Source organism: Nomia melanderi, chromosome 4 (genome assembly GCF_051020985.1).
Source record: "Nomia melanderi isolate GNS246 chromosome 4, iyNomMela1, whole genome shotgun sequence".
NCBI lineage: Eukaryota > Metazoa > Arthropoda > Insecta > Hymenoptera > Halictidae > Nomia > Nomia melanderi.
In genome coordinates this window covers 4,788,470-4,816,205 of record NC_135002.1, presented here as the reverse complement: position 1 = coordinate 4,816,205, position 27,736 = coordinate 4,788,470, and the positions used below count along the sequence as shown (strand labels likewise).

The 27,736-nt window shown below is 46.9% G+C and overlaps 1 protein-coding gene across 2 annotated transcripts in view; it reads left to right on the top strand.

The window, feature by feature from the left end:
• Atg17 (autophagy-related 17) overlaps positions 1-27,736 on the top strand; it is a 60,800-nt gene that overhangs the window by 26,413 nt on the left and 6,651 nt on the right. Inside the window, exons 3-8 of one of the 2 annotated variants that reach the window (XM_031994286.2) lie at positions 20,983-21,271; positions 21,717-22,659; positions 22,774-22,991; positions 23,568-24,186; positions 25,750-26,490; positions 26,562-27,521. In XM_031994286.2, the coding sequence (XP_031850146.1) occupies positions 20,983-21,271; positions 21,717-22,659; positions 22,774-22,991; positions 23,568-24,186; positions 25,750-26,490; positions 26,562-27,521 (3,770 nt within the window). The remainder of the gene's footprint in view (positions 1-20,982; positions 21,272-21,716; positions 22,660-22,773; positions 22,992-23,567; positions 24,187-25,749; positions 26,491-26,561; positions 27,522-27,736) is intronic. The other variant, XM_031994288.2, reaches the window with a different exon arrangement.

Sequence of the window (27,736 nt, the reverse complement as noted above, 5' to 3'; positions counted from 1 at the left end):
CGCTATTCGCGTGCTTCTCGCGATCGGTTCGATCCCGCTCCAATTAAAGCGGCCAGAACGAATCCGTACTCCTCAACCTCGAGTAACTATCATTTTCGTGATTCGGTGCGAATGTAACATCTGCTCGAATCGAAAATAGAACCGCTCCAAAACGCCGTTTAATCCTTACATTAATAACTTGAAGCTTCGTGTTAGTACATTGTGCACTCGGCGTTTGAATCTCAAAAAATTTGGAACTAACAAATTTTCAAGCCTCGAAACTTCTAAAATTTCAAATTTCCAGTCACTCAGACTTTCAAACTTTCGAACTTCCAAACTTCTAAATTTCCAAATCTTAAAACTTCTAACGTTTCAAATCTCTAATCATTGAAACTTCCAAACGACCGAACATTCAGGCTCTCTACGCGATTCATTATGTCCTCGCAAAGCTCCGACGAGGTAGCCTCGTTTAGCGTAACAACGCCGTAACACCAACGTTTGAACAAAGCGATCATTTCGGTCGCTAACGCGAGGATTAACGCCGTTTAATTCAAACCCGCTCCGGGGGCGCGATCGCGGCGTAACGCGGGAATAAACGGCGCGTATAAATAACGCGAATACGAGCGTGTGCTGTACACGTAACTTCGGCGTCGAGCGTTTTATTTATGTAAAAGAAATACGCGGCGCATTTCCTTGAGATTCTAATGGCGCTCAATGGAAAATGTGTTTCGCGCCGTCGAGTTCCGCGAAGGGAACACGTCGCGGTGGATTGTCGGGCTGTGTAGAATTGTTTTTGTACGAATAATAGGCGTACTCTGCACGCGGAATTTTACCGTTCGCCATCGTCGCGATCATTCGAAGCGCGAGCCAAGCCATCTCGACCGCCATTTCCGAGGCGTGTTGTTCCGCGTGGACCTTCGAGGTTTTCTGCCCTTGACCTCCGCATTCTGCGAATCTCCTTACGTTATCGCATCGCCGCGGAACGCGGCAACTTTCCGATGCACGTAATTGCATCGGACGCGGCGAAAGTGACTGTCTCTTCCTCGCGGGATTTGAATCAGCGTCAAGGATGTGCGATCTTCGGTCGAGCGAAGTGATCGATGATTTAATCGGAAAGAGGACACGTTCGAGAAGATTGGGAATGGACTCGGTTACTCTTGAGAAATAAGTTTTTAATAAACTAATAATAAGCTGGTCCTGAAATACATTGTACATCGTTCAGGCTGGTGACCTTGATATTCTATTGAAATTGTGGGCAGAGTTCTGTTCGCGAATAATCACTAAATTGGATCTATTAATTGGAGATGGAGCAGATGATTTTTGGTTACACGCTACGCCATCTGCTGGGGCAGTGCTGCTTAAATTGGTAGAGTTCCTTGTCTTTCCTCGAGCGATACTCTGTTGGTTACAACTATGTTTTCGTAACACTTGGACTTGACGTGTTTATACTAATTCATAGGTTCTACTTTATATATATGTAGGAAACGATAAACATTCTGAATACATTTTTTCCCGAGATAAAAGTGAATCGCATGATAATATTTAATTGCTTCGTTTTATCTTTACTGCCAGCACGCGTATTTACTTTCGTATAGAGTGAAGTCGTTCGAGTAGATAGAAATAAGTGACTGGGTTCCAGTATTTTAGGAACAAAGTAGAATCTTTATCAAATCTCAATTAGCATTTAGCGATACATGAAAGTGAATTAAATTCAGATAAACAATTTGAGCATGGGGAACTCGATTGAAACCAAGGACAGGCCTCCCATGACGTTCCGAAGTCGGATTCTAATATGAAAGTTCGAAAGCATCGATCCCAATCGGCCCCCGAGGCCGATGAAAAAGTTCGAGGTTCGACCGACATATAAAAGTGTAATCAGAATTTGTAACGTGGCATTGTCACGATAGCATAATGGTTCTCTGTTCGAAGAACCTACCGGTTGTTACCTAATTATCTACGAACAATGCAGTCGCCGTCTTGTATAGGAGAAACAGGGAGTTCCTCGATTCTAACCAACATCCAGGTGTCACTCGCAGATAACTGCTCGACTGGCAATTATACCGAATGAATTATTAACCGGAATCAGCGATTCGCTTGTCGGCCAGCCCGATCGCTTCCGATGACAATATAATTGGTGCAATTCCTTGGAACTGCTCGCCGCGGGGAAAAAACTCGCTGGAATTCGCTAGCCAAAGGATTCGCGTTTAATAACGACTCTCGGCTCGTCCAGGAACGTGACCTAGAAAACCATCAGCATTAAGGATGAGTATTCATCCGGAGATCTAATTTTTCAAATCTTCACCGGCAATTCTCAAAATTCAACCCAGAATATGCTTGAAGTTCTGTTCATATCGTTGATTATCTTGAATAATTACTTAAATTCTTATGAGTTTCATCACGTTTTTCATTAATTGGCGGCATGTGGATAGCCTCCTGTTTTCACTTTCAGAGGGTTATCGTTGTCACCTCGAGTGCGATTGCCACTCCTTTAAATTAACTATCGATCTTCCTGCGACGGATTCTGCCGGTTTCTTCAGCCTCTTTCAATGGTCTCTCGAATTAACATTCTACCGCTCCGTCTTTTGATTCATCCAATCTTTCGAGTACGTTACCGCGGCAATTCCTTCTAAATTATTCTTTTCGCGGACCCGCGAAATCTATATATCACACTCAATTACGGGAACCCGATATATCGACGGTGTCCAAGATAATATAAGATTTCCGAACTTCAGCCGTCTATTTTTCTCTGTCAGAGTTCTATTAACTACTCCAATTTATCTTGGACACCGTATTCCATTATTTCGCGTCTTGCCTATCACCTAAACTACACCCCCATTTATCATCGACTCGAGAACTGTCCGCCAGAACCGACAGAATCACGCCCTTAATTCCACAGTAAGCGAAACAAACGAGCTCCTTAAAATTCCGCTACATCGGAGCGATCCTTCCGGTATCGGTAACGCCTTACAAATGATTACGAGCGAATTATCGATCCAGCTGTCAGACGCTAGTACATTAATACGCGACACTGTGTGCATTATCGCGTCACCTGAACCCCCACCGACAATTACCGTTCCTGAGCGCTTCCGCGTTTCTCTGACGTCAGCGCGCGAAGATTCGTTCCCGCTGCCGGTACAAAAATAAAAAATAAAGCGAAACACGTAGTCAACGAACAAAAGACTAAAATACACATCGTGCTCTATAAAAGGAACTTCAGAAATCAAATTTTCATTGCTCTCTGTTTTTACGCGTGACAAAAATAGAGACGGAAATGAAACAAAATACACGACCAAAAGAAGGAGAACAATAAAACACTTCCCATTTTAAAAGAGAAACTTCGCAAACGAAAGTCAAATGAAATCCCTAATTCAACGAAAAAAATATTCAATCCTCTTTAAATCCAATGTAATCGAAGTTTCGTTGCTCTTTGTTTTTATACGTGACAAAAATGAAACAAAATACACAACCAAAAGAAGGAGAACAATAAAGCACTTCCAATTTTAAAAGAGAAACTTCGGAAACTAAAGTGAAATGAGATCCCCAAGTAAACAAACAAAATAATCAACTCCCTATTAACGTCAGTGCAGAAATTGAAATTTCGTTGCTCCCTATTTTCGCACGTGACAAAAATAGAGAAGGGATGGCAGTGTGTGCGGTACACGGTGCACGTGGAGATCCCGCGAATTGGCAGCGAGTAGGAAGACACGTGCATCCGATAGATAGCGGCGGAGCTCGGCTCGCTGGTGCCAGCTTGTCTGCTTTAAATTGAAGTCGCGTCATTTGATCGTCACGCGCGGGAACGGCGATCCGCGTACGTATTCCGCTCGCGGCCGAAGGCAGACGCGTGACCGCGACGAAAAAACACGGGGAAAGAAAGGATCTGGTTCGCCGGTGTACAAGCCAAAATTACCGTAAACGGCTCGCGCCCCTCCACCGAACGTCGATACGTAGCGCATAACACGTTAGTACTTGCACACCTTCGCGATAGATATTTTTTTTCGCGTTCTGCCGCGCCACGTGTGGGAAACTTTACGTAATAAGTCGCCGGCATCGTAAACACTCCAATCGATAACGCGATTGCTACTGGAGCTGATAAACTCGACGACTGAAATCTCCTTTGTGGGTTCTTCGCGGGTGCAGCCGTACGAAATGTGAGAGTTCCGAGCTGGAGTTCGAAGTGTAGATTTAGAAGTTCGAATAGTATTTAATACAGTGGTTTCTTAAATACATGGGTTTGCGAACAGTTCTTGAATCGTTCGTGCGGATTTGCTAACCGGGGTATTTATGTTTTAATTATAGAAGTTGAAACTATTTAGTATATTCCCGTTTGAAGCGTTGAATAATATTTAATACAGTGGTTTCTTATATACATAGGTTTACGAACAATTCTTGAACCGTTCGTACAGATTTTCTAATTCGATTAAATATCTTCCGCGGAAAGTGGACAGCTTAAGGCGCGTTCCGAGTAATCATCGAAAATTATAGTGGTGTATCGCAATAATCCTTTGAACGTTTCAACAGAAATGTCGGTAATGACTATGTGAGATTTCTACGAACGAACTCGTGGGTGGTAGCTTCGGAAAGTAAAATTACGCAGTGTCCCGCGAATAAGTCGGTTTCGATTAAATGTCATCGGTTAACAATCGATTCTGCATTTCATTCCGATAAATAGCTATTCCAGGATCTATGCACGTTAATAATAACCGACTAGGAACAAGGTATATACTTTCCTACCCACGCAAGAAACGCTTGAAATATGCCTAGCACTTCGTCGGGGGAAAAAAAGGAGGAGGATTACGATCACGGGCCGAGGAAAAAAATTCATCGCGCCCGTGATGAATAATCAATAGGTCCATTATTTATTCCCGCGACGCGTTGACTCGGTATGACGGAACGATAGCGTGTCCACGGTGATCCTTTCCCGGGGCGGTTTTTATTTTCGAATGTCTGTCGCCTTGAAACGTAACAGCGCGATCGCGCGATTTTCTTAGCAGCCTGAAAACGATCGGCCTTAACGAATCAATCTTTGTACCGTAACAGACTAGGAAGACACATCTGAGTCGCTACGTTCTCTCCTTGACAATTTCTTTTAGAAAACTCGGTTGAGGTAACCTGGGCGCATAACGAAGACAAGAAATAGGACAAAGTGATCTCGCAATAAAACGAGCACTCTTAATTTCCTATTACGCTCGTCGCTAATATAATGTGTGTCAGCGTAGAGTGGACTTCGGTTAGCGTACGCACAGTTGGCAAGATCGGCGCATCGGATCCTATGAACTTTCCATTTGTATACTCAATAGAGCAAATAAAACGCTGCACCTGTGGATGTCCATGGGAATCGAAGGATTAACGGTCGCGTTTCTCTTCCCGCGAAATTACATTCGTTTTGTATCTCTTTGTTCCGAAGGTGCGCGTGTTCGAGGAAAATTATTCCGGCCGCAATTAAGGTGATCGTTCGGGGCACGGTTGTCTCTGTGTTTCGAACGGGCGAGGAACGCGGGAAAAACGAGGGGAAAGAATCGCGATTAGAAAGCTGGCGGAATTGCCGGGCGTAATTGACGGGAATTACATTAATCAAAATTAGAGTCGTTCCGTATTCATTAAACACCGTGTCGAGATCCTCGCCGCTCGTTCCGCGTACAGATCCGGCCGTGTTGGAGCTATCGTTAGTTCAGCCTCGTCTGATCGATGCTGAACCACCGCATCCGCCGCGCCGCTCTCCTGTTTCACTTTTCAGCATTCGTAATGCGGGGAAGAAAGTGTTGCAGAGTGCGCGCCCGTGCGGTGTGCGTGGATTGAATTGGCTGTTCAAGGTCAGTGTCCTCGTTAAATCGTTCTTCATTTCTCTTTGCGCGAATTGTGCGCTGTCCTTCGGAACGAGCACAGTCTAATCGCTGCGCAACTGCCAGAGAATGTTCCTTAATCTAGATCGATGGAAATATCGTGTTCGAATATCGTTTCATGTTGACATGAAACGATCGTTTACTATCATAGTAATAATATTATAGCAATATTGCAGTATTATAGTAATAATAAACCGATCTTAGTCGAACGCCAAATGGAATTAAATTCAGAATCACATGTAGAATTCCTTATGAACGCAGTTCAGAGTTCTCGTATGAATCACGTATACAATCCCCTATAATCTAAATTCGTCCTCTACGATGCAAATTTGGAATCTTCCATAAACCAAACTTCGAGTCTCCCATAAACCAAATTAAAAATCTATCAACCAAATTTCAAATCTATGCTGCGAATTTGGAATTTTCCATAAACCAAATTAAAACTCTACGAACCAAGTCTATTACTTCCTATCTTCTACCCCCCAAGTTCGGAATCTTCCACGAACGAAATTTCTCCAAACATTCACAAGAGGGCGTCTTCACCGAGAACTCGGAGCCCGAGGATCACGCGAAACAATCATCGCCCCTAGAAGTCGAGCGAAGCAACAGGGAAACTGGCTGACCCAGAGCCATCCATCCCCACTGGGCCGCGTTTTAATCCGGCGCGCTGGATGCGGGCTCTTTCCGCGGAACCGCCGCGTCGTTCCAGGCAAACAGAGAAACGAGCGTAGATTTCCACGCACGCGCGGCGAAGGTGATGTAAGTGCGAGCACAAGCTGCCGCGATATTGTTCTCCGGCTTTTTATCCGTAAAGTAGGCGCGCGGCCGGCGGGCGAGGGCGGGGAGGCGGCGCGATTTTCCATGTATCACTCCCACCGTGGCGATTATTTGCCGCATTATATGGCGGCCGTGTGAACGAGGTCGAACCGCGTCCGCGGCTTTGTTCCTCCACGACCCCTTCGGGATCCTGCGAGCAACGAGGAGGAGTTCCGCGACGCCCCGGAGCGGCGACGACTGCTTTATTTCGCCGACGTTTTGTCTCCTGGAAAAATTGGTACCGCTTCCTGCCGCCAGCCGACTGAATAAGAGCAAATTAGTACCACCGGCTTGTTCGCGGCCTCTCAGCCGACGTTCCCTTTTTTACAGACGGAGGATTCTCCGGGAAATGCCCACTGACCTTCTTTTTATTGGCCGGCTTTCGAATCCGAGCGGCTTCGAAACGATCCTCGAAAATAGCGGACAGGGACTTTTAACGCGGATCTTGAAACTTCGCTCTTTATTCTACCGATCCGGAGATTTTCAATGTGATTCCACCGTGTATTTTCACGTTCGGTTTGTCAGCGGGCGGTGGATGTATTCTCGGCGCCCTCGATCGATTTTTCCAGTGCCGATAGTTTGCACAGTTTATCGCAATGTTTGCCTTACGCCCGCGTGGAACTTCGGAATGTTGAAGTTCATATCCTAGTTCTGCTATTTGTAGCGAATTTCGTACAGGCATTCAACAAGTGAGACTGTTTCGAACGTCGAGCTTGAATGTAAATAGTGTTAGGACAAAACATGGGAACAATTATTCCCTTCGGTATTCAAAACTTTGGCAGCGGGGGCAACGTATTTCTCTATTTTCGGTGAAATGGAAGTTCTATGTATTCCTCGGAGTGTTATGAAGTGTCTAGATGTACAATTGATTGCGTTCTTCGCTTAACTTCGGATCAAACATTCATAAAACCCATCTCGGAGTGCTGCGAAAACGATTTCCGTCCGGGAACAATCGGCCATTTCGCCGCTCCCACTTCGCCGGCGCAATATCCCCGAATCCGCCGGCTGAATCGCGAGCAAACGAATCGATCGGCGCACGATTTTCAGTGCTCGGGACGGGATCGATTGGTCCGGGTCGCTTCTGGTGTTCAATTAGAGACCTCGGTGCGTGAAAGTCGGAGGGGAAAACGTGGACACTACGGCCAGGCCCGTGTTTCATCGGCCGATGAGAAACGGCACGCAATATCCAGCCGGGAGATCCCTCGGTGTTCGTCGTCCTCGTCATCGTCGTCGACGGCTCACCAAAGTGGAATCGATACACGCCGCATTGAATCCGTCGGCCCCGTTAGGTCGTTTTATGTAACGCGGCGGCCAGGACGTTGGGAAAACAGAAAGGAAAGTGGAGTGCGTGTGGGAATACGCCGGGCGGCGTTACCGTTTCTTACTTAACCTTCTCGCGCGATTTAGTGGGAATCGGGAAACGAATGGAGAGTTCGTTGATCCGAAACGTCCCGGGAATATCCGACGTTTTTCGTTCAATTTTATTCACCTGTTACAATATTTGTTAACGATCGGTACATACTTTGATGAAGAAACGGCAATTTTTTGAGCAGCGACGAGTATACTCGTCACAGAAGTAGGATCTTTTGTAGCGATGAATATATTCGTCGTGAGCGTGCAATGACGAGTATACTCGTCACGAAGAAATGGAATTTTTTGTGTAATTATGAGTATATCATTGATTTCTCGAAGTAAGGATAGCGTTGTTTCCTTATTATTCAATTCGATCTCGCAGTAGCTACATGTAGGTTTGTTCGACGAATATAATCGTCATTGCGTCCAGCGGTACAATACAGACAGATGCTTTTGAAAGGGCACTGCAGCTAAGAGGTTAATGTTTCCCGGTTCGCTCTGAATATTTTCTTGGTGCTTTGCGGACCGTGGCAAATTGTGGGAAAGTAAACGCGGATTAAAAGGATTTGTACCTAATTGAATCGTTCGTTCCTGATTAATCGTGATGATGTTAATGCGTTCGTATCGTAGGCGGGAACGATCTCGGCTGATTATAGAATTCTTTAAGAATTAATTGTTAATGCGAGATACTATGCAATTTGTAAGATTCCCGGGGTACGAGCAGAAAGAAACTATGCTCGTTTGTTCTACAATTTATAATAATATTTACAGTTCGTACAAATTATCTTCTCCTCTTACTAATATTGAGTCATTAAATATATGGACGTAGTAAACGTTTTATTGCTTCATCGAAGCGTGTAGTGTGCATGTAGTGTAATGTGTTCCCTTCTCTTCGTTATCGCAGTCATCGCTTTTTATATCGTGTCTTGAATTAATTCCACTGTAACCAGACAATACTGTATAATAGAACGGAATGATTTAGAGAATCGTTTGAAATGTTTCTTTCAATTGTAGTCGAGCGCCGTTCTGTTACTTTACGAAAACACCATTTCCACTGAAACGTTTATTCTCTGTTGAAACTTGCTACTTATCAGTTTCAAAACCGTCACATATCGCAAACTTCCGTACGACAGTGAACGTGTTCGCCACTTCGGAGCACGTAACTCTGTCCAACATGTTCGAGATGCGTCTCAGAAATGCAAAGTTTCCGAGAATATATTGATGCAGAGTTTTACGTCGAGACCCAAATTGACGTCGCGACAGAATACCCGTATCTCGTTATCGATTCGATGCAAGGATTCCAGCGTCTCAATCCACAAACACATTTGACTACCAGAATCCCTCGGAGATTCACCGAATATCATTAACCCACAAAACAGAAATTCGCGTGGAATACAGGCATATCTCACTTCTTAAATATACAAAAAAAAATATGTAAAGTATCTGAGATACAATATGCCAATATTAAAAAATGGGAAAGTAATAATCTACACAATTTAAACGAAACTCGATCTTACACATCCCAGGATATGTTCCAAGGATCGAAATTATTGAGTTCGCGAATATCGTTAAGAAAAGATCGTTAAGATACCTGTATCTTTACCTTCTTCAAAATGACCCTGATTTCTTCATTTTGTAATGATCGAAAAGACAACAGATGTTTCTCCGAGAAATTAAAGAAATCGATTTAGCAATACGCCGACTGAATTAAGAATCAATTAAAGTCTCAACAGATGCAATCTCGGAGTTTCTACAGAGAGATTTGAAAAAGTCAAGTTACATGCTCGGTAATTTTCGTGTTAATTGCGAACATTAGAGGATCATTTGCATGGAGAGGCCGAATTGAAAGGATGCGTAATGAAAATTGCGATATGAATCAACATTAACTCGACCGCCGTTTCCAACGAGCGGTTCGAAGGTTAATGGGCAGAACGGCTGGGTTTTCCACGACCCATGAACCTCCCTGGTCCACTTCGGAGCCGGACTTTCACGGCTCCGATATGCTCGGTAAAATGCGCGGTCGACGCGAGAGGTGTGCCGTCTCGGCTGCTAAGAAAGAATATTAATTCCAGAGAGTTTCACCGCGGCCCGCCCGACTTCACCAGATCAAAAGCGGCGCGGCTCGATCGCCTGGGAAATTGGAAACACCCGGCACACCGACCGAATTCCGGCAAATTTATTCTCGTTTCCGGATCGTGATTATTCGCCGACCATTCCTTCCAGACTCGGAGAGTTTCAGCTTTAGTGCTTCGTTAAACTTCGCGCGGAAACTTCGGCTCTGTTTTCCGGTCTCGTTTCCTATTATACTCCGGGCGTTACACAACTCGTATAAATTCGAGACATTAGTATCGAAAGCACTTAACGGCGAGAAAGTGTTTCACGCTACAAACGTTATACACTCGGTACTGCAAAATAGTAATCAATATAATTAAACGATAACCTCAGCTTACAGATTAACTAAATATAGCACGCTCGCGTTTGCCAAAATTCTCTATGAAAGGATTCAATTGAAAATTGTAGATTTAACGTTTGCATTGCAGTTTAACCTTGCTACCGGTGCAAGGGCGAACCACCGAAATCTTCGCACGCAGAACAGTCTCGCGAGGCTGCAGTCGATGCTCGTTAGCGTCCACCGAGGTCGGTCCTAATTAATTAACACCAGCGACCCGGGCAGATAAAACGATAAATAAATTAATGATCGGCTCGAGTGGAAGGAAGCAACGGCGAGCAACGGCCGAGCTTGGTGACCCGAAAATGAATGGAAATCGGCTCGGCTAGGTGTTAAAGAGCAACGGAAGCCAAACGGGGAGCACGCAATAAAGCATCCACGCTGGCACTCGGCATCGAGCCGGGCCGATATTCTTTATTTAGCTGTCGATAACCAATCGGCCGGGTTTTATTTAGACGGCCGATACTATTTCCCCCTGCGCACAACGATGCTCATTGTTACCGCGAGAAATCTGTTCGGCGACGATTATCGCACCCCTTTCGCCGGCTGCCACCCCGGCCGGCAGATTAAACCGCAGAAAAATATGTTTTCGCGTTCATTCCTACCCGCGATTCCAGAATCTCGGTGGTTTTGTTTGCGAGCCGCTCGCGCGCTCGCTCTGATAGGATAAAGGGAAACACCGGAAGTACCGCGAGGGGCTTCAGGGTTATCTTCCATCGGGTCGAGATTCAACGGTGGAGAAAATGATTTTATTATGTGCTAATGAGACCCTTTGATCTGCTAACCGGAGAAAATAGCCGTTGCTTACGTTTTACTCTTTAACTCGTTGTATAGCAACATTCTATAATCTTATATGTATAATATTAACCCTTTGAACTCTGTAGGCTCCATTGCACCAGGAATAATATTGGATATTCGAATGAATCTTAAAGAAACTACCCTGCAATTATTCGATTTTTCACATATCCAAATTTTGCACTAACAAGGAAAATAAAAGATCTAAGAAATGTTATAGCATTTTTCATTTTCGCTAGGGATACTATAAAAATTGGTTGCAGTTGCTGATGGATTACAAAACCATCTGGAATAGGGTTAAGTATAATACATCAATATGTGAAATGTTCAGATAAAATAACTTGGTTCGATTGATGTATATTTGCTCATTAGTTAGTTTCAAAGAATATCGTCTATATCGCATCGGAAAATGTTGATTACTTCTATCGACAGATTTTCCAGTGCAAAGAATTCATTCGATCTGATTTCTTCATCGCTTCGTACCTAGAACTGTTTGCCTTCTAGCTATCCATTGAATATAATCAACGTAAACGCGTGAATCTTGTGCGAATACGATCTATGAAACAATAAGCAGTATCAGTGTATAGTTGATTGGAGCTCGTCACGTTAAAGGATTGATTAAGCGTATCGAAAAGGTTGTTTATTGAAAATAAGCTAGATGAACTGATTAGCATTAACTTTCATGGCCGTTGTTAGGGGATCCGGCGTTATTGAGAGGTTCGCGAGCGGCGTAGGTTGATTGGGTATCGTAAACAAGGTTACATCGTCTTTTGTAAGTGAATTTGTGGCCTCGCGGAAAATATGGGGCGGAGGAGGATGAGGGACACCGTGGTCCTTTGGGAGCCGTGTTTACTACATAGTACGTTTACTCCGGCGAGCCGCGCGGTGGCTTTGCATCGTATATTACGATCATTTATTGACAGCGGATCGTAGATTCGGCGGATACACAGTGGCGCGGCGCGATGCATAGGTACAGTATATCAGATACTTGGACCGGATCCCAGCCTTGAAGGTTTATTCTAGTAGCGCGAGGGTTTTCCTCCTCGGATCCCGTGCTTCTTGATCGTTGGATTTTTCTCGCGACACGGAATGGAAGATTCAAAGGGCGGAGGAAACGAGTTTGACGTATCGCGATTTTATTCGGATATTCCCGATAAAACCGACTGCCATCTGGCGTTGTCGTAATTCCTTGAATAATACAGATACCTTCATCGCTCTCCTCATCATGTTCGATGATCCGTATTACACTCGGAGGTTGAAATCAATTTTGACTTCTGTCAGCGAATTTTCGAATAGATTAAAATTAATAGCTACTAATGGGTTGCAAACAGATTTTTGAACGGATTAAAATTAATAGTAATGGACGATGAATAGATCGTTGACAGACGAAGATTATTAATGAGATATTAATCTCGAGGAAATGGTACGAATCCGGTGGTATTCATGGGAAATGCTGTTCCGCGAAGGTACGTTTCGTTAGAATGCACAGTTAAGTCGAAGTTGTCTTCCAGCTAGTGTCGTATTTCTATCTTCGACTTCGAGAAGTATGCGTCCACGGTTTTTAGTGCTTCACACGCTTTCGTTACGCGGCGAACGGGAGTTCTAAGCGTTTCAGTACATGCCACCCCGTTGAAACCTTCTATATTATTGGTTTTGCGTTTCACAGTGGGGTGCCAAGAACCTAACCCCAGGTCATTCACGGAGACAGCTGCAGAGGTTTCATTGGACTCATGGAAGGCGACAGGAAATTTTCTAGTAAACCTAGTGTCGCAACGACATATTTCTGATATTAACGACACGGAAACCAATAAGGAGGTGTTTATTGTATTTTCAGTAACATTTTCGCGCGGCAAGAGGAAAGAAACAGGGTAAATATTGAATTTCAACGGAGTTATTACCGTGAGTTTAATTACTTCGGCAATATTTTAAGCAAGTAAAGCGCGATGGAAGGAAAACTCGACGGTTTTTTAAATTAAAGCAAACGGAACAGGCTTTCCAAACACATTCGCCCGCGGGGCTTGTAGGAAATATGATTTTACACCCTCTGCATCGGTACCATTTCCTTCCAGTTTTAAAATTCTGCCTTTCGAGTACCTAAACGCTGGGCTGAGTGTCTGATTTGTGCAGAGTTCCACGTGCCTCGTGGCTCAGCGGCGAGTTTACTTTTTCCCTTCCGTTCCCCGCGGAAATCGTGGGAGGTGACGTTGATCCACGGAAGCGGAAAACCGCTGCAATTTTGATCGCGAAAATGCTTGGCAGTGACTTTCACCACTCGACGAGCACTCGCTCGGACAAGTCCACGTGAAATTGACGAGGATACGACGTTCTTTGGGGTGCGTTTGCCTGATTAACCCTGGAAAGACAACCTCGGGACCAAAGAAAATTATCTGCGTCCCTAACCACTTATTTTCAACACCTTTTGCGAGAAATAATATCTTTACTAAAATAAAGTTGCTTCTTTGACATCAGTTTTAAAGATACACGTGGCAGTAAAGAATATTTTCTAATATTTTCAAAGTGACGAGTCTGAGAAACTTATTTTAGTTTCCCAATGCTCATTTTCATGTTTCACTGATGAAATCGTTACGTTCGCGATGTTACTACGGAATTGCATCAAAATTAGAACTAAATTAATGGAATGCAATAACTGCAGTCTACAGTAAATTGCATAAAAGGATTCAATAGATTTATTCACGTACTTCCGTGGAACAAAGGAATACTCGAACGAAGGGATATTAATTTCGATTCAGATTGTCCGGAACACTGCACAAAGGTTAAGACTTGCGGCTAACAAATGCGAGAGCCGCTGGAAAAACATCGAGTTCCGTTTGAGTTGAAAGCTCTTTAAGCAGAACGTCGATGCGAAGTGGCTTCGATGAATCTCTAGAAGCGGTTGTATATTTTCAATGCGCAGCGTCCGATTTTTGCGGAGCCCCGCCACTTTTCCTCGGTCTTCCCCTCGCGTCTGCGATCCGCAATTCCATTGAAAGTCGCTCGACTTTCGTGGGCATGAAAGTAAATTCTCTCCTCTGCTTATCATTATACTGTTACCCAGATAATCCCTGTATTCTTGCTATCGCGTCCATCTTATTGCACAGGAATTACTTCAGAATTAACATCATCCATACACTCATTCCTGGAATCCAGGATTCGATCACAGTGGGCGTTTTCGAATAACGAGTAGGTTGAGTTAGGAACCTATATATTTACGAGAAAGTTCAAATTCACGGTAGACTCCGAGAATCTACGCACACTCGCATATTCTCGCGTTCATTTATAAAAATCCCTCTTCCACGGAGCGCGATAGAACTACACTCTTCGTCCTCATTACGCTCGAATTACGATAAGACTCGATCATTTCCGAAAATTCCTTTCATCATCTCCTAAACACCAGCTTATCTTATCGGTTCGCACGATAAATCTGTATACAAACTACACGCAACGAGTGTTAACAGAAACAATTATCGATGTATCCGGCAAACAATCGTTACATGTAACACCATCGCGTCGGTTGTTTCCTTTCGATCAAGATCACGACAATAAAACTACTTTTCTCCATCCATTATCTCTCCCTTTCCCCTCTCTCCCCGTTAAATAATCTCCGTCCCCAATTGAGGACCCGCGGACGGACGTCGAACGATTATCAGGAAAAAGTGCACATTACAATCTCACGTTAAGGGGCGCGTGCAGCAAGATCGGCGGAAATAAAAGCGAGATAACGGAGACGGATAAATAATTCTGACCCGATTATGGCGAGGCTGGTTGCGTAACCGTGTCGGTTAACGAGTCGGGAGCCGCGGAAGCGAGACGCGCGCGCGCGCGCGGAAATAAGAGGAAGAAGAAGCGAAAACCGCGGGCCGAGCGAATCGACCGATAATCGCGTCGCGGCGGATGCACGCGTCGCACGTGTCACCGCGCACACGTTTTCCGTCTTCCGCGGGGCGATAAGCACGCGATCGCCGGCCGATTTCCCCTCCGCGGCGCGACAAAAGGCGGCCGGCCGAGTTTTCGCACCCGAGATGGGATCGCGGCCCAACCGGCCAACTATGATTCTTCATTCATGCGTCGGACGGCTCCATCGGAACGGTCTCTGCCAGCCGGCTTTCATGATCGCCGCGGCCTGCTGGTATATCAGCTGTCCGAGGGCCGATGCGAATGAAAGGAGCAATCGTAATTGTCTGGCACACGATGCTCCTCGGTGCGTGGCCCGGGACCCATTAACCCTTTAATAAAGCACGGCGGGGCATAAACATTCGTACTGGCTGCGATCTTGGCTGCTGTTCGATCGGAGTTACCGTTTTACGGGATGAACGTTGGAAATTTCAAGGCGAAATTGAGGAAGTGCATTTTTGGGGATGTTAGTGGGAATAGATGTGTGTCATTTTTGGGGTACAAAGTGGAATTTTAACGCATTTAGACAGTTGGTAGTCTGGATTGTTAAGTGGAGATTAAAGAGATCTGTTTAGGTGTTCTTCGATAGATTTAGAGCAAAATTTGCATACCGTTCAGGACCTACCGGTGAACGTAGATTTCATCGCTTGAGTTTGTGGTCAAGTTTAGTGAATAATGGCTTCGTGTATTATCGTACAGGTTTTATGGCTCCAAAAATATCGATGTTTTGAATACAGCGCTGAGTCCTTGATTCGTCGATCAGTCCATATAAAATTGTCGTTCGATCCGCGGCGAATCGAGGAAAACCATTTCTCAGCCGCCGCAGCGCCGACATTGTCGTTTATGGTCAACGAGGAGGGTGGCGCGCAGAAATGCGTTTAATATACGGAATATATTGTTCCTCCACCGTGACCAGAATTTTTGAACGCGTGGGCGTGTGTTTGCGGTGCGTAGAATATATAATTAGAAAAGGGGAGCATTAGTCCAAGTTAAGATATTCTGGGAATTCAGTGTCGTGCCGAGAAATTCTTGGCCCCTGTTTGCCAGGTTCAACCCTGTACCGGAAGCTTATGCAACGGCGTGATTAAAAGAGGTCACCGTCGTTATACGCCGCGCGCTGTACGACAAGCGAATTTTGCATCGTCTTTACGCCCGACGCTCGACGGTACATTGTTACGCCGCCGGGCCATAAACGTGGACAAATTGGACACACCTGGTTACGTCCCTCTGTCGGCATCAGCTTGTCTCGGTAAATCGTGGTAATGTGTCGGTAATGACTCGGCCGCGGTTGTTTCCCCGCGTGCACGCAATTTTTACACGGCAATTCGCGTTTAACGCGATTTACCTAAAGCGACGCGAATTACCTCGAGATTTACACAGAAAATTCAAGATTCATTAAACTCCACTGAACGTCTGTTTTCGGTAAATCGCGTTCCCCGACTCGCGGTGAACGCAATGAACGTTCGTCCGTATTCTCCCCTCGAGTCCCGTGTTCCCGTTGAAAAGCTACGCTCGTAAATAATATTCACCCAGTACGCGAACCGCCCAACGAATATACGTGCCCTAGAATCCATTCGACTCGCGAGCCACGTCTATTTCGATGTTAATCCAGAAACAGTCGGCGCAAAGAACCAACGGAACTTTCGGAGGAACCGAATCGAGGAATCAAAGTCAATCAAGGCGGATCTTAATTGAAATCAGCGGGATCGAGTTTCGCTGGGGCGAGCCCCGAGGGAAGCCAACGAAATTCCGCTGTCCGCCCCGGCCGACGACGGAAGCGTCTATCTTCGCACGGCGATTTAGCGGGGCGGCGGCGGTCAATCGCCGAACCGATTGCACAGTCATCCGCGCGATCACGATACGCGATCACAGTCCGCGCAGGTGACCAGTCGACTCGCGATTCCCGAGCCTGTCGTTCATTTTTTTTCTCTTTCTTTTGCGTCGCAGCGCGACGACGATGATCTCACGCGGTCGTCGCGTCAATCGGCGTCCGTTCGCGACGCAGTTTTCCCCTTAAACAGTATTCCGAACGGGGATCGGTCGCGATTTTGCAAACAGATCGCCGGGGGTCAGCGGGTCGGGAACGTGAGGTCTAGTCCCTGCCTACCGCCGTGTCTATTCACCGTTGCTCACGCCCGGAATATGTATAACACTGATCTGCATAATGTCGGACGCAGCTGCGTTTCATTAAATCGACAGGTGATCGTTTACCTGCACCTAGCTTCTTTGCTTTTCCGTTTTGCGTCGTGGTACGCTCATCGCTGCTGCCTCCCGCGTTTCAACCCCTCGCAGGCGAGGACTTTACAAAGTGTTCGAGACCCTCGACAGAGAAACCTGAATCTTCATAGCGAAAATTGCAGCGCACTGAGCTCCGTTTGTTTGAATAATTAAATTATTCATTTGCAATTTTATATTCTAGATGCGAAACTTCCACGTGACTCCAATCAAATCGATTATAATTCGCTCGCTTAGACGACGATCGTTTGAAAATGTTTCTAATTTACACCCAATCCGGTCACCTGTAGCAAGATAAATATGCAATGACAATAACGCAGGTTAATTGAATAATTTGATACATGTTCTTCATTTCAATACGTTCAACGCGTTAACACTAGAACTACCGAGGATTTAACACGATTGATATGTAATTTCTATAAAAATTGTGACAATAGATTATTTTCGGTCTTCAGGCATTCAGTATAGTATTCAAATGAAGTTATTTTCAAGGTCATTTCGAATATTCAATGCTTTTAAGATATCAATAGCGAAATAAGACAATTGAAACCAGTCATTTTGACTCACACGGGTAGTTCTAGTGTTGAGGAAGTCGCGGGTCGATTAGGCGATCGATCGCGGCACGATCGTATACGCCGTAATATGCAAATTAGCGGCGACGCGTCGCGCGAGTGAATCGTTCGTTCGACGGAATGAAAAGGTTCCGGCGCGGTTTATCTCCTCCCCGACTTTCCCTCCGCCATTGTTTTCGGCCCGTGTCACCGGCAGCTCGTCGATTTCCGCGACGTGGCCTTTTTACACCCTAATGGATCGACGTGTTCGTCCTTTTACGGCCCAAGGATACCGGAACCACCCGGACGGCTTACGCGCGCGTCGAAAAGAGAAGCTCGGACCGTAGAACGCCCGCATAAAATCGATACATTGTGCCCAACAGTTGTGCAACGCATTCCTCTTTCTGCTGCCCTGTGTCTTTGTTGTTGTCTTTCATTCGGCTCACGCTCCGCTGCTGTCCTCCCCTCGCCGTTGTTTTATATTATGCAACCAGTGGGAAAGTACTCCCGGATGGATTTCGGTCAACCGGCCGCGGCTTGGGAATCCGACCGTCCTCCGCGCTAAACGGGTCAATTGTTCGAATAATGTTAGTAACCTGGATTTTCCTTTCTCGGTTTTCCGTCGAGTACACAGCGGAATCCAGCGGCGCGGCGTACTCGAGCATCTGTCGGCTATACTTTCCGGTAAATTGGATTCGGTTAGACGGGAATTTTGGTAGCGACTGTTTTCGCGTGTCCGATAGTTGCGGATGGTAATGCGGCAGTAGCGTAGCTTCGTCTTTTATTGGAGAGATCACTTCTACGAATAAACGTTGTGAAAATTCTTTGGAGATTCTTCAGATAGTATCTCATGGAAATTGAATTTTGCGGTTAGAATGACGCTCCGTGTTCCTGAATGCGTATTTCGAGGTAGAATGACCCTCTTTCTAGCCGGGCGGCTGAAAGTTTTATCTGACCCGGCAACCGAGATAATGCTAACGCATTCCGCGGCCGCGTTGAATTTCAGTTTATAAGAATTATCGCCACCGAGAATGTATTGAATATTTAATGCGTCCCGCGGCGCGTCCGCCGGATTATATAATTCGCCGGTCCACGAAAATTGTTATGTATCAACTGAAAACTATACGAGCAAACACACATTAATATGCGACTTGCGGTTTAGCGATAATTAGACCGGAAGCTTATGCAATTTCACACTTCTGCGGGTGAACTTCGAGAAACTGCAGTTCAACGAAGTTCCCGATCCATCGATAACGTCTGCAGTAAGTCGAAAATAAAACGGACTGCATTGACACGTTGCGTTTTATGTGTCACCCTTTCCTTTGTTGCGAAAATAAACTCGGTCCGATTATCTTTTATTCAGTGGCATAGTTACTACATTACAATACTATCGAGCTAATGACGCTATCAAAGATTTTCAATGATCCCACATATTCTAATTCTTTGCAAACAATTCAGAAGCGTCAATTATCAGACGACACACCAATCAACGCGCGAACATCTGATAAATCTTGGCATCTGCAATCTTGGGATATTCTCGTACGACGCAAACCCTTAACCCCCGTCTACTGTTGGCGTTTAAAAGCGATTTAAAAATGTTATGTACCATTAGCGTCCATAAAATGTTATTAACAATTGCATCGAATCTTAGATCTGATACAAGTGAATTCGAATTCAACAATCACATCTTCCGTCAGTCATATATTCTATAAACGTGATTATTTAATTCAGTTGAATTCAGCGTTTCCACGATTTCAACTCACTGTCTTCGAAATACGCGTTGACGCGAGATTCTGCCGTCGCCAAGGGGTTAATACAGCGATAGCATGTAACAGATACGTATGCGCAGTCGCGTCATTCGTCGCGAAATGCGTTAGCCTCGTCCGTGCGTCCAACAGGCAGCTTCTGATTAGGATCAGCGGGTGTCCCGTCTCCTGTGGCAAGCTTGTCACTAGTTGTTTCGCTTAACGAGGATAAAAGCCGCGTCGCGGGCTCCGGTTGACCGCCGGGTCGTAAAACCGGACCCCCGCGGATCGATAGACGGCGAAAGAAAACACGGTGAACAGGGTGGACGGTATCGGCGGCGGCGGCGGCGGCGGCGTTCGAGTGGTCGGCTCTCGGCGTTAAATGGCAGGCATATAATTGATCGACGCGAGCTTCGCCAACGTAATCTTGGCACGCGATGAAAACTCAAGGTCGCGGGCACGGCTCGCGCCGTTTCAGTGCCCTTACGTCATAGCCTGGATCCGCGGATCGGCTGTGCGAGCGAATTACGCCGTCCAGGCTTCCTGGTTGGGCGACAATTGCCTCCGGCGGATGAGGCCAGTTCGCCTTAAGCCTCTCTTCCACCAGGAAAATAGACGAGGAATAGAAAGCAGACCCTACAGATTAGCGCGCGCTACGAGAATCGACTGTACCGACCTCTCGATCTATAATCAAACCGGGTCTGTTTCGAGCTGCCTTTCGAAGGCTTCATCCGATTCTCCAGGTTGTAGACCTATATCGTCGGTTGGATTAGATTTAGATGAACGGAGGGAACGGAAGAATTGATTATGACGGATCCAAATGCGTATCGTAGCCTAGAATACCCGCCTCGCAAGGGTCAAAGGTCCGAGTTCCCGCCCACTTTATCGTCCGTCGCTATCCGTGCCAAAACTAGCAACTAGGTTACAAGATACTCGGATCCCAATGGCCAAACATGTTTGTATATGCAGCCGTGATAGGCATTCGGCTCCGAAATCCATACTCCGATTCACTGTCGGTCTATGTTCTGGCCTGCGCTCGCCGCATTATACCTACGCGGCTTTAAAACAACGAAACTTCAATCGTGGCAGCCTTACGTTCTACTTTCTATCATCGGTCACGTATTGTGTAGGTCGTCCTGGATTCTTGCGCTAATAAATAGACTGCAGAACTCGGAGCATTCGGACAGCGGTAGAATTCGAGATAATTCTAGTATTCGGTCGGATACAATGAATCCTCTGTTTCTGTAATGATAACGTTATTGTTATTATTATTCTCAATATTCGGCAGTAATACTAACAACATCTTCATTGTTTCCTTGTTACAGATGTCGATCTGCAAAGCCAAATCGACGCTTCGCTGGCGATGCCAGCCACTTACCAGACCCTCGTCGCTCGGGCGCAATTGGCTCAGCAGTGTTGCGGATTGGCTGGGGGGCAAACCAGGATCTGCGAGAGGCTGGTGCACGACCAGCACCTTCAGCAACAGGGCTGGGCCGCCGTGGTGGCGAATCTGGAGGACATCACGCAGATGTTCCAGTCCCGGGCCGCTGTCCTGCAGCAGAGCTTCGCCGTTTACCTCTCGGAGAGGCAGCAACACATGGAGCTACTTCAGAAGTGAGTAAACGTGTCCTCGCTTCACGTGATTCCATTAGAAGCCTCGTATTGTGTTTCATAGCCACTTAAGAAGTTGTTCGGAACGAATGAAACACTTATCCGTGCCTTGAAACTATACGAAACCGCCATTTCCATTACAATCCTATTATCCATCCTCGGACGGCTTGTGTAATAAACCATTTACACATTACACCGGCCCACGCGTTATTTAGATACTCTTAAGGTACCTAGATCGCTTACAGGCGCATCCTATCGCAACGAGATCCTCCGACAGGTAACACCGACGCAGCGTCTGTAAACTACAACAACATTATGCTAACACCGTGACAATTACACTTAACGACACCAAGAAACTTGAGAATGCTCTTTGACTAATCGTCTCAGATTGTTTTGCCTCGTGTAGTTGGTAACATCTAACGCGGGATTTTCTGCTTCTGTTCCGCAGCTTTAACGCTGATCTAGAGATGCTGTCCAAGATCCCAATCCTACCAGCGTTGCGGGCCCAGGCAGAGGGTCTGCTGAGTCCCGAGGACCAGCCGAGCCAGTCGGAGAAGGACGGGGACGGGAGGGAAGAGGTCCTCAGCTTACTTCGGTGGATCTCGGCGAAAGACAATCAGAGTAGTCTAGAGCAGGTCGCGGAGCAGTGCTCCAGAGGTTTGGAGCAGTTCGACGAGAGGATGATGGAGGCCTTGAAGGCGGAGGTGAACGCGGCGATAGACAGCGCGAACAAGCAGGACATGAAGGAGATCAAGGGTCTCGGGGAGAGGCTGTTCGCGCTGGAGCAGCTCATGGCGCAGACCAAGAAGCTCGTTCAGGACCAGGGGGAGCTCGCGCAGGGTTTCCTCCAAAATCAGAGCCGCGTGAGCAACCTGGGCGACGCCAGCGTGCTGCCGGACCTTTGCACCTTCCACAGACGCCAGCTGCTCGTGATGCTGCAGAATCACAATCAGCTGAGGGACATCCGGCGCAGGTGTACCAAAGCGAAGGAGGAGCTGTCGGTGAACATCTACCATCGGCTCAAGTGGATCATGTACGTGGAGAACAAGATGATGGAGGTGGACAGGAAGCTGATGATGTACAACGAGAGCCTGAAACGACTCAGGAGACACTTGGAGGTTCTCCAGCAGATCCACCTCGCGCCGCAGATGTACATGAACGCGGTCGCGGAAGTTGTCCGGAGGCGAACCTTCTCCCAGGCGTTCCTGGTCTGGGCTAGCAACCTGGCGTGCCAGCTGCTCACCGTGCACAGTGAGGAACTGGCCCGTCGGAGGGAGTTCCAGAGCAAGTTCGACGGACACTTCTTGAACACGCTGTTCCCGGGGCTGGAGGATACGCCGCCGCCTTTCGCGACGCAGGCACCGTCCGTCTTCGACAGTGGATTGCCAAAGGTATTAGTCGCTGTGAACTATCTTCGGATACAATGTCTCGCAGCTTGACCCAAAGCTGAATCTAGAGTTAACTGAGCAAACATCAATGATTCATACGACGTTTTTCTGTTGCAGTTGACGGTGGAAGACATGGAGTCGCTAAGATCGCAGCTGCCAGACCTGGCGCTCGCCGTGTCGTCGCCGGACTTGAACAGCATCACCCAGTTCTTCTTGTCGAAGAGTCTCACAGAGGCCAGTACCGACGGCAACAAGGAGAAAGATAGTACTTCCATGAGAGTGGACGTGGCTGTTAAAGAACAAGAACGAACCAGGGCTCCGATGATGTCTGACAGGTACCTGACGATAAAACGAAGTAGGAACGCGGTTTTGCTCGTACGAGGCGGGTTTCACAACTGGTTTTTGTATATTAAAGAGCAGTGTACCCGCGAGGGATGCATCTCTTCGATTTTAATGTATCTTTGCACGTCAGGAGCATACAGTTTACAAATGGAAGACTATTAACACGTTGAATGTCATGGCAGTCACCGATGACCCCCAACCAAATCTAGTTACTATAGTTCACTTAATTAAACGATGATTATTTTAAAAGATTCCTACATTATATATAATGCTACCTAATGCGGTAACATTCAGATAGATCAACGTGCAATAATAATGCGATTCAATCAAATGATTTAATATCATATTCTTTCCATTCTATGTATTTTACTCTATGAAATCGTGCGGTATGCAACGTGTTAATATGACGTCATTTCTTTGTCCCATTATCTCGCAAACATACATTAAAATCCAAAGCTGCTTTGAGCGAAAGGAATGTACTAGGTAATTCGCATAAAATCCTTTATGTAGAGGATCTCGTACATACTTTCCACGTTTCCCATCGCTAATCGAATCCTTTGTCACTGTAGGGGTGGCTTCGAATCGGAGACGGACACCGAGGAGTTCGAGAAGATCGGGCAAGGGGCCGCGGACTCGAAACTCGAGTCGTTCGACGACGCGAAACAAATGCGTCAGAAACAATTGGAGGTTGGTGCCTCGCGAAGCGTGTCCCCCTCTTCCTCCACCTCGACTAACGTATCCCCGCTAAATTCGAAAGTCGTGGACCTGACGAACCGGTCGTCCTCGTCAAGCGAGCCCGGATCCTTCCATTTCCCTAGCCTGTCCGTCAGCGAACGGCCGTCCCAGCTGAGCCCCCTCACCGAGTGCGCGGAAAACGTCGAGTCGAGCTGCGCGCTCCATCGCGCCGCGAACGGTCTTTCCAAATATAGCGAGCAGCCGCCGCCGACGGCGGCCGAGGAGCCGAGTTCCCTAAGCCCGAATCCTTCTCCCCTGACACCGTCCGTGTTGTGCGACGGCCAGCAGCATCAACGGAACCAGCTGTCCAGCAGTGGCGGCAGCAGTCCATCGGTCGGGGTCGGCGCAACCGACTTCATGGGTACTGAGTTTTACATGGACGAGTCCCTGCCGAGCAGTCTCAGCGAGCATCCTGTCGACGGCCACCATCAGGCTATCATTTCCCTTCTCCAGGTACTGGACGACTTACAGCTCGCTAACAGACCTCGTAGTCGTAGCCGTAAACGTTCCACTACCTTGAAATCTGATTTACCCCCCAGGCCCGCCTTGTCCGATGGTTACACTGTAATACTGTATGCTTATACTCGTCTACCATCTAGAACTGCGGTTCAACTTGTCTCATTCTGATCCGGGAACCATGTCTTGTGTACCGGGGCACAGGGTGTTTCACCTTCGCGTCAAACATTTTGTGAATGTCCCTTGCATTTTCGCCGATGCGAGGAGCGTCCGGGGAATATTCGATTTCGATCGAGTTGTACGTTGAAGGTATAAAATTCACGCGGATAATTGTGATCGTTGAATCATCGTTTACTAACACTACGTACGTGTTGTGGATGGTAAATGTTTCATTGGATATTCATCTGGTTTTACCAAGGGATAATAATGTATTAACAGTAGAGTATGGAGGAACTTTGGAAGAAGATTAAACGTGTAGAAGGTTCTGTTTCATACGGATCAGTCATAATCATGCTTTCAGGAGTACTTTATTTTATGATTGTAAAGTGTATAGAAACGTTTTGTGTGTATCCTTTCTCTATTCGTTGGGACCCGCAGTTTGGTTGCCCTGATTTTAGAGCGTGTCTATCTTATGTATCCGTTCTGTGTGATCCTGCATCCCCGTCTTGCTCGACCCTGCCTCGATTTCTCCCCACTTATTCTCCCTTTCTGTGGTTTCTAGGTACTTTCGTTGTCATTGTCTTTACATTCGCTAGCCAATCTATTAGCGCTGACTTTATGCAAGTATGTATACCCCGAGAAGTCGGTATGTATCTCTTGCCTGCCATTTTCTGCCGTTGATGTGTAAAAACCTCCCCTACGTTTTTGGCCCCTTATCTTTTGACCGGTAGTTGAACCCTCTTCCAACATGTAGCAGCAATCCCCACCGCGTGTAAGTCGTGCGTGAGTGCGTGTGTCTTAATTTTTTTTTAATTACAGGATAGCTGCCGTCGCACTCGTATCCCATTTCCCCCCGATCCGAAAGTGTACACTTTTCTGTCCCCGAGATATATACTGTTTGACTCACCGAGTTCGTTCTCTCAGAATGCTAACCGAACTGTTCGCACACTCACGGTGTGGCGCGTGACTCTTTCATCATTGTTGTTCATCGGGCACAGTGTTCTTTTTGGGGTTTTGTTACTTACATTACATCAGAGTTGTCGTACCGCTCCTAAACAACTAACCGACTTATCCTCTCACCGATCACAGATAACTAAATAACGAAGCAACGAGGGTGTCGCGACGAAGGTACACCGAGTGGCTGTTGAGAAACGATAAACATTGTTATAAAGCCGTGCATTACGAATGATAAAATTCACAGAAAGTCCGTATTACGGATCTGTAAGTTTAGAGAAGTTCATATTACAGACTGTAGAATTCACAAACGTGCCAACAGTCCTTAGCGTATCTTCGCTGATCCTCGATACGGCCAATCACGTGTTCTCGCACCCCCGATACACACCTCGCAATAGTATCATTCGTCGTTTCTCATCGGAACGTCTCCGGCGATCAACGTTTCAGGAGAATCTCGGCAACACTCGCGAGGAAGCGGAGAGGCTGCGTTCGATCCTGAAGACGATGAAAACCGTGGTGTGCGAGGCGATGACCTCGGTCCGCCAGGAGCTGTCCGTTCTGAGGAACCAGTCCGGCGAGGACAAGAGCAATCTCACCGAGATGATCGAGCGCGTTCGCGAGGCGTTGTCCTTGTACTCCAGCGAATGCGATCGTCGTCTCCGCGAACGCGAGCAGGAGCTGACGGTGGACCACGAGCTGGAAATGGCGGACGTGAAGAAGCTGATCCAGAGCCGGGAAGAGGAGATCTGCACGTTGAAACGGAATCTGCTGGAAAAGGAGACGGAGTTGTCGGAGCACGAACGCCTGGTGACCACTATGCGACAGAAGCTCGAGTCCGAGCAGACGGAGATGAGGAATCTGCAGACGCGCCTTCACCAACAGCTCGAAGAGGCGCTGGAGCAAGCGCGAGTAGCGAAGGAAGCAGCCGTGAAGAAGGTGAACGATGAAAGGTTCGTGGAGATCGCCCCTCTGACGAACTCTGTCACGCAGTGTCAAGATCGGATCCGCGAGTTGGAGGAGAACCTGAACACCGCCAGGAACGATCAGGAGAGGATGGTCAAGGAGGCTACCGACATGTTGCACATGGAGTACAAGAACGAGCTGGAGACCATCAGGAACCGATTCAAGCAGATCTCCGCGCCCGCCATGGAGAGGAGTCCCAGTGATTCCAGCTTTGAGAAGATCGAGGTGAGTTGATGATTATCGAATGATATTCTTAACCGAGGAACTAAACTAACGTCATCGTTTGCTCCTTGTAGAGACTCGACGTGATGGAGCTCGGTTTCCGCATCCTAGCGCAAGTGAAGGAGAAGCACATAGCCGTTCGAACAGCGGTGGAGAAAGAGAGAGCAGCCTGCATGGCGAAAGTGGATCTCGAGCTGCAGCTAGCCAGGCAAGCGGTGGAGGATAAGGAGCGCGAAGTGAAGATGTACAGGATGAGAGAGTTCGCGCTTCTGGAAGAGCTGGAACACTACAAGACGACCATCAGGAGAGTAATCGAGTCGGAGGAGTTCAAGAATATCTCGGACGAGATGAGCTTAAGTCACGTGCAAGAAGTGCTGAAGGGTCTGAGGCCCGACAAAGACGAGGTAGAGGTGTCGGAGTCGAAGAAAGTGCGGCTGGAGGCGAACGACGATCAGACTTGCCTATCTAGGAGACTGCAGATGCTGGAGAACGACAACAAGAGGCTGAACGCTGAGCTGCAGCAGCTTCGCGAGAGCAGGGATTCGGTGGAGGCGGAGATAGAAGCCTTGGAAGCTGACAAAGTCCGGCTGGAAGTGGAGCTGGTGAAGGAAAGGTCGAGGAGAACCTTCGCGACTCCCGAGGCTTCTTCATCCACTGAAATCCGCGAGAAGGAGATGAACACTTCGGTCTCGGTGGTAGCGGAGTCAGGGCCCAGTCGAGCGACCGGTACCGAGCCGCAATGCATGTGCATGGCGTATTGGGATTACGGGCGGAAGCAGCTGAAGAAGACCGCGATGATGCTGAAGCGCCGGGGTCGCATCACTGTAACCAGCTGCGAAACAGGGGACATGGTGCTGGTATTTTGGGACCCCACGTACGAGAACTACACGATTTATCAGGAATCATCGACCCTCTATTTCCTGAACTCGGATTGTATCGCCGCGCTAGACTTGGGCTTGAATCCTGATGGGACGCCTAAGAGCATTCAGACTATCGCTGAGGTTGTTGATAAAGAATACTGTCATGCTAAAAAGGTGAGGTACTTCAAGTGGAATAGGTTAACCCTGGAAACGGCTAAAGCTTGAAATTAAGTAACTTATCTTTAGAGCTGATCGCTTAGGTTTAATACTCCTTTTGAGAAATATCTTTTCTAAAGTATTACCTAAATTGTTCGAAAGAATTGTTCAATCTTCTCGAGGATAATGACTTCATACTTGATCTCTATAGCTTTGCAGAACAATATTGTTTA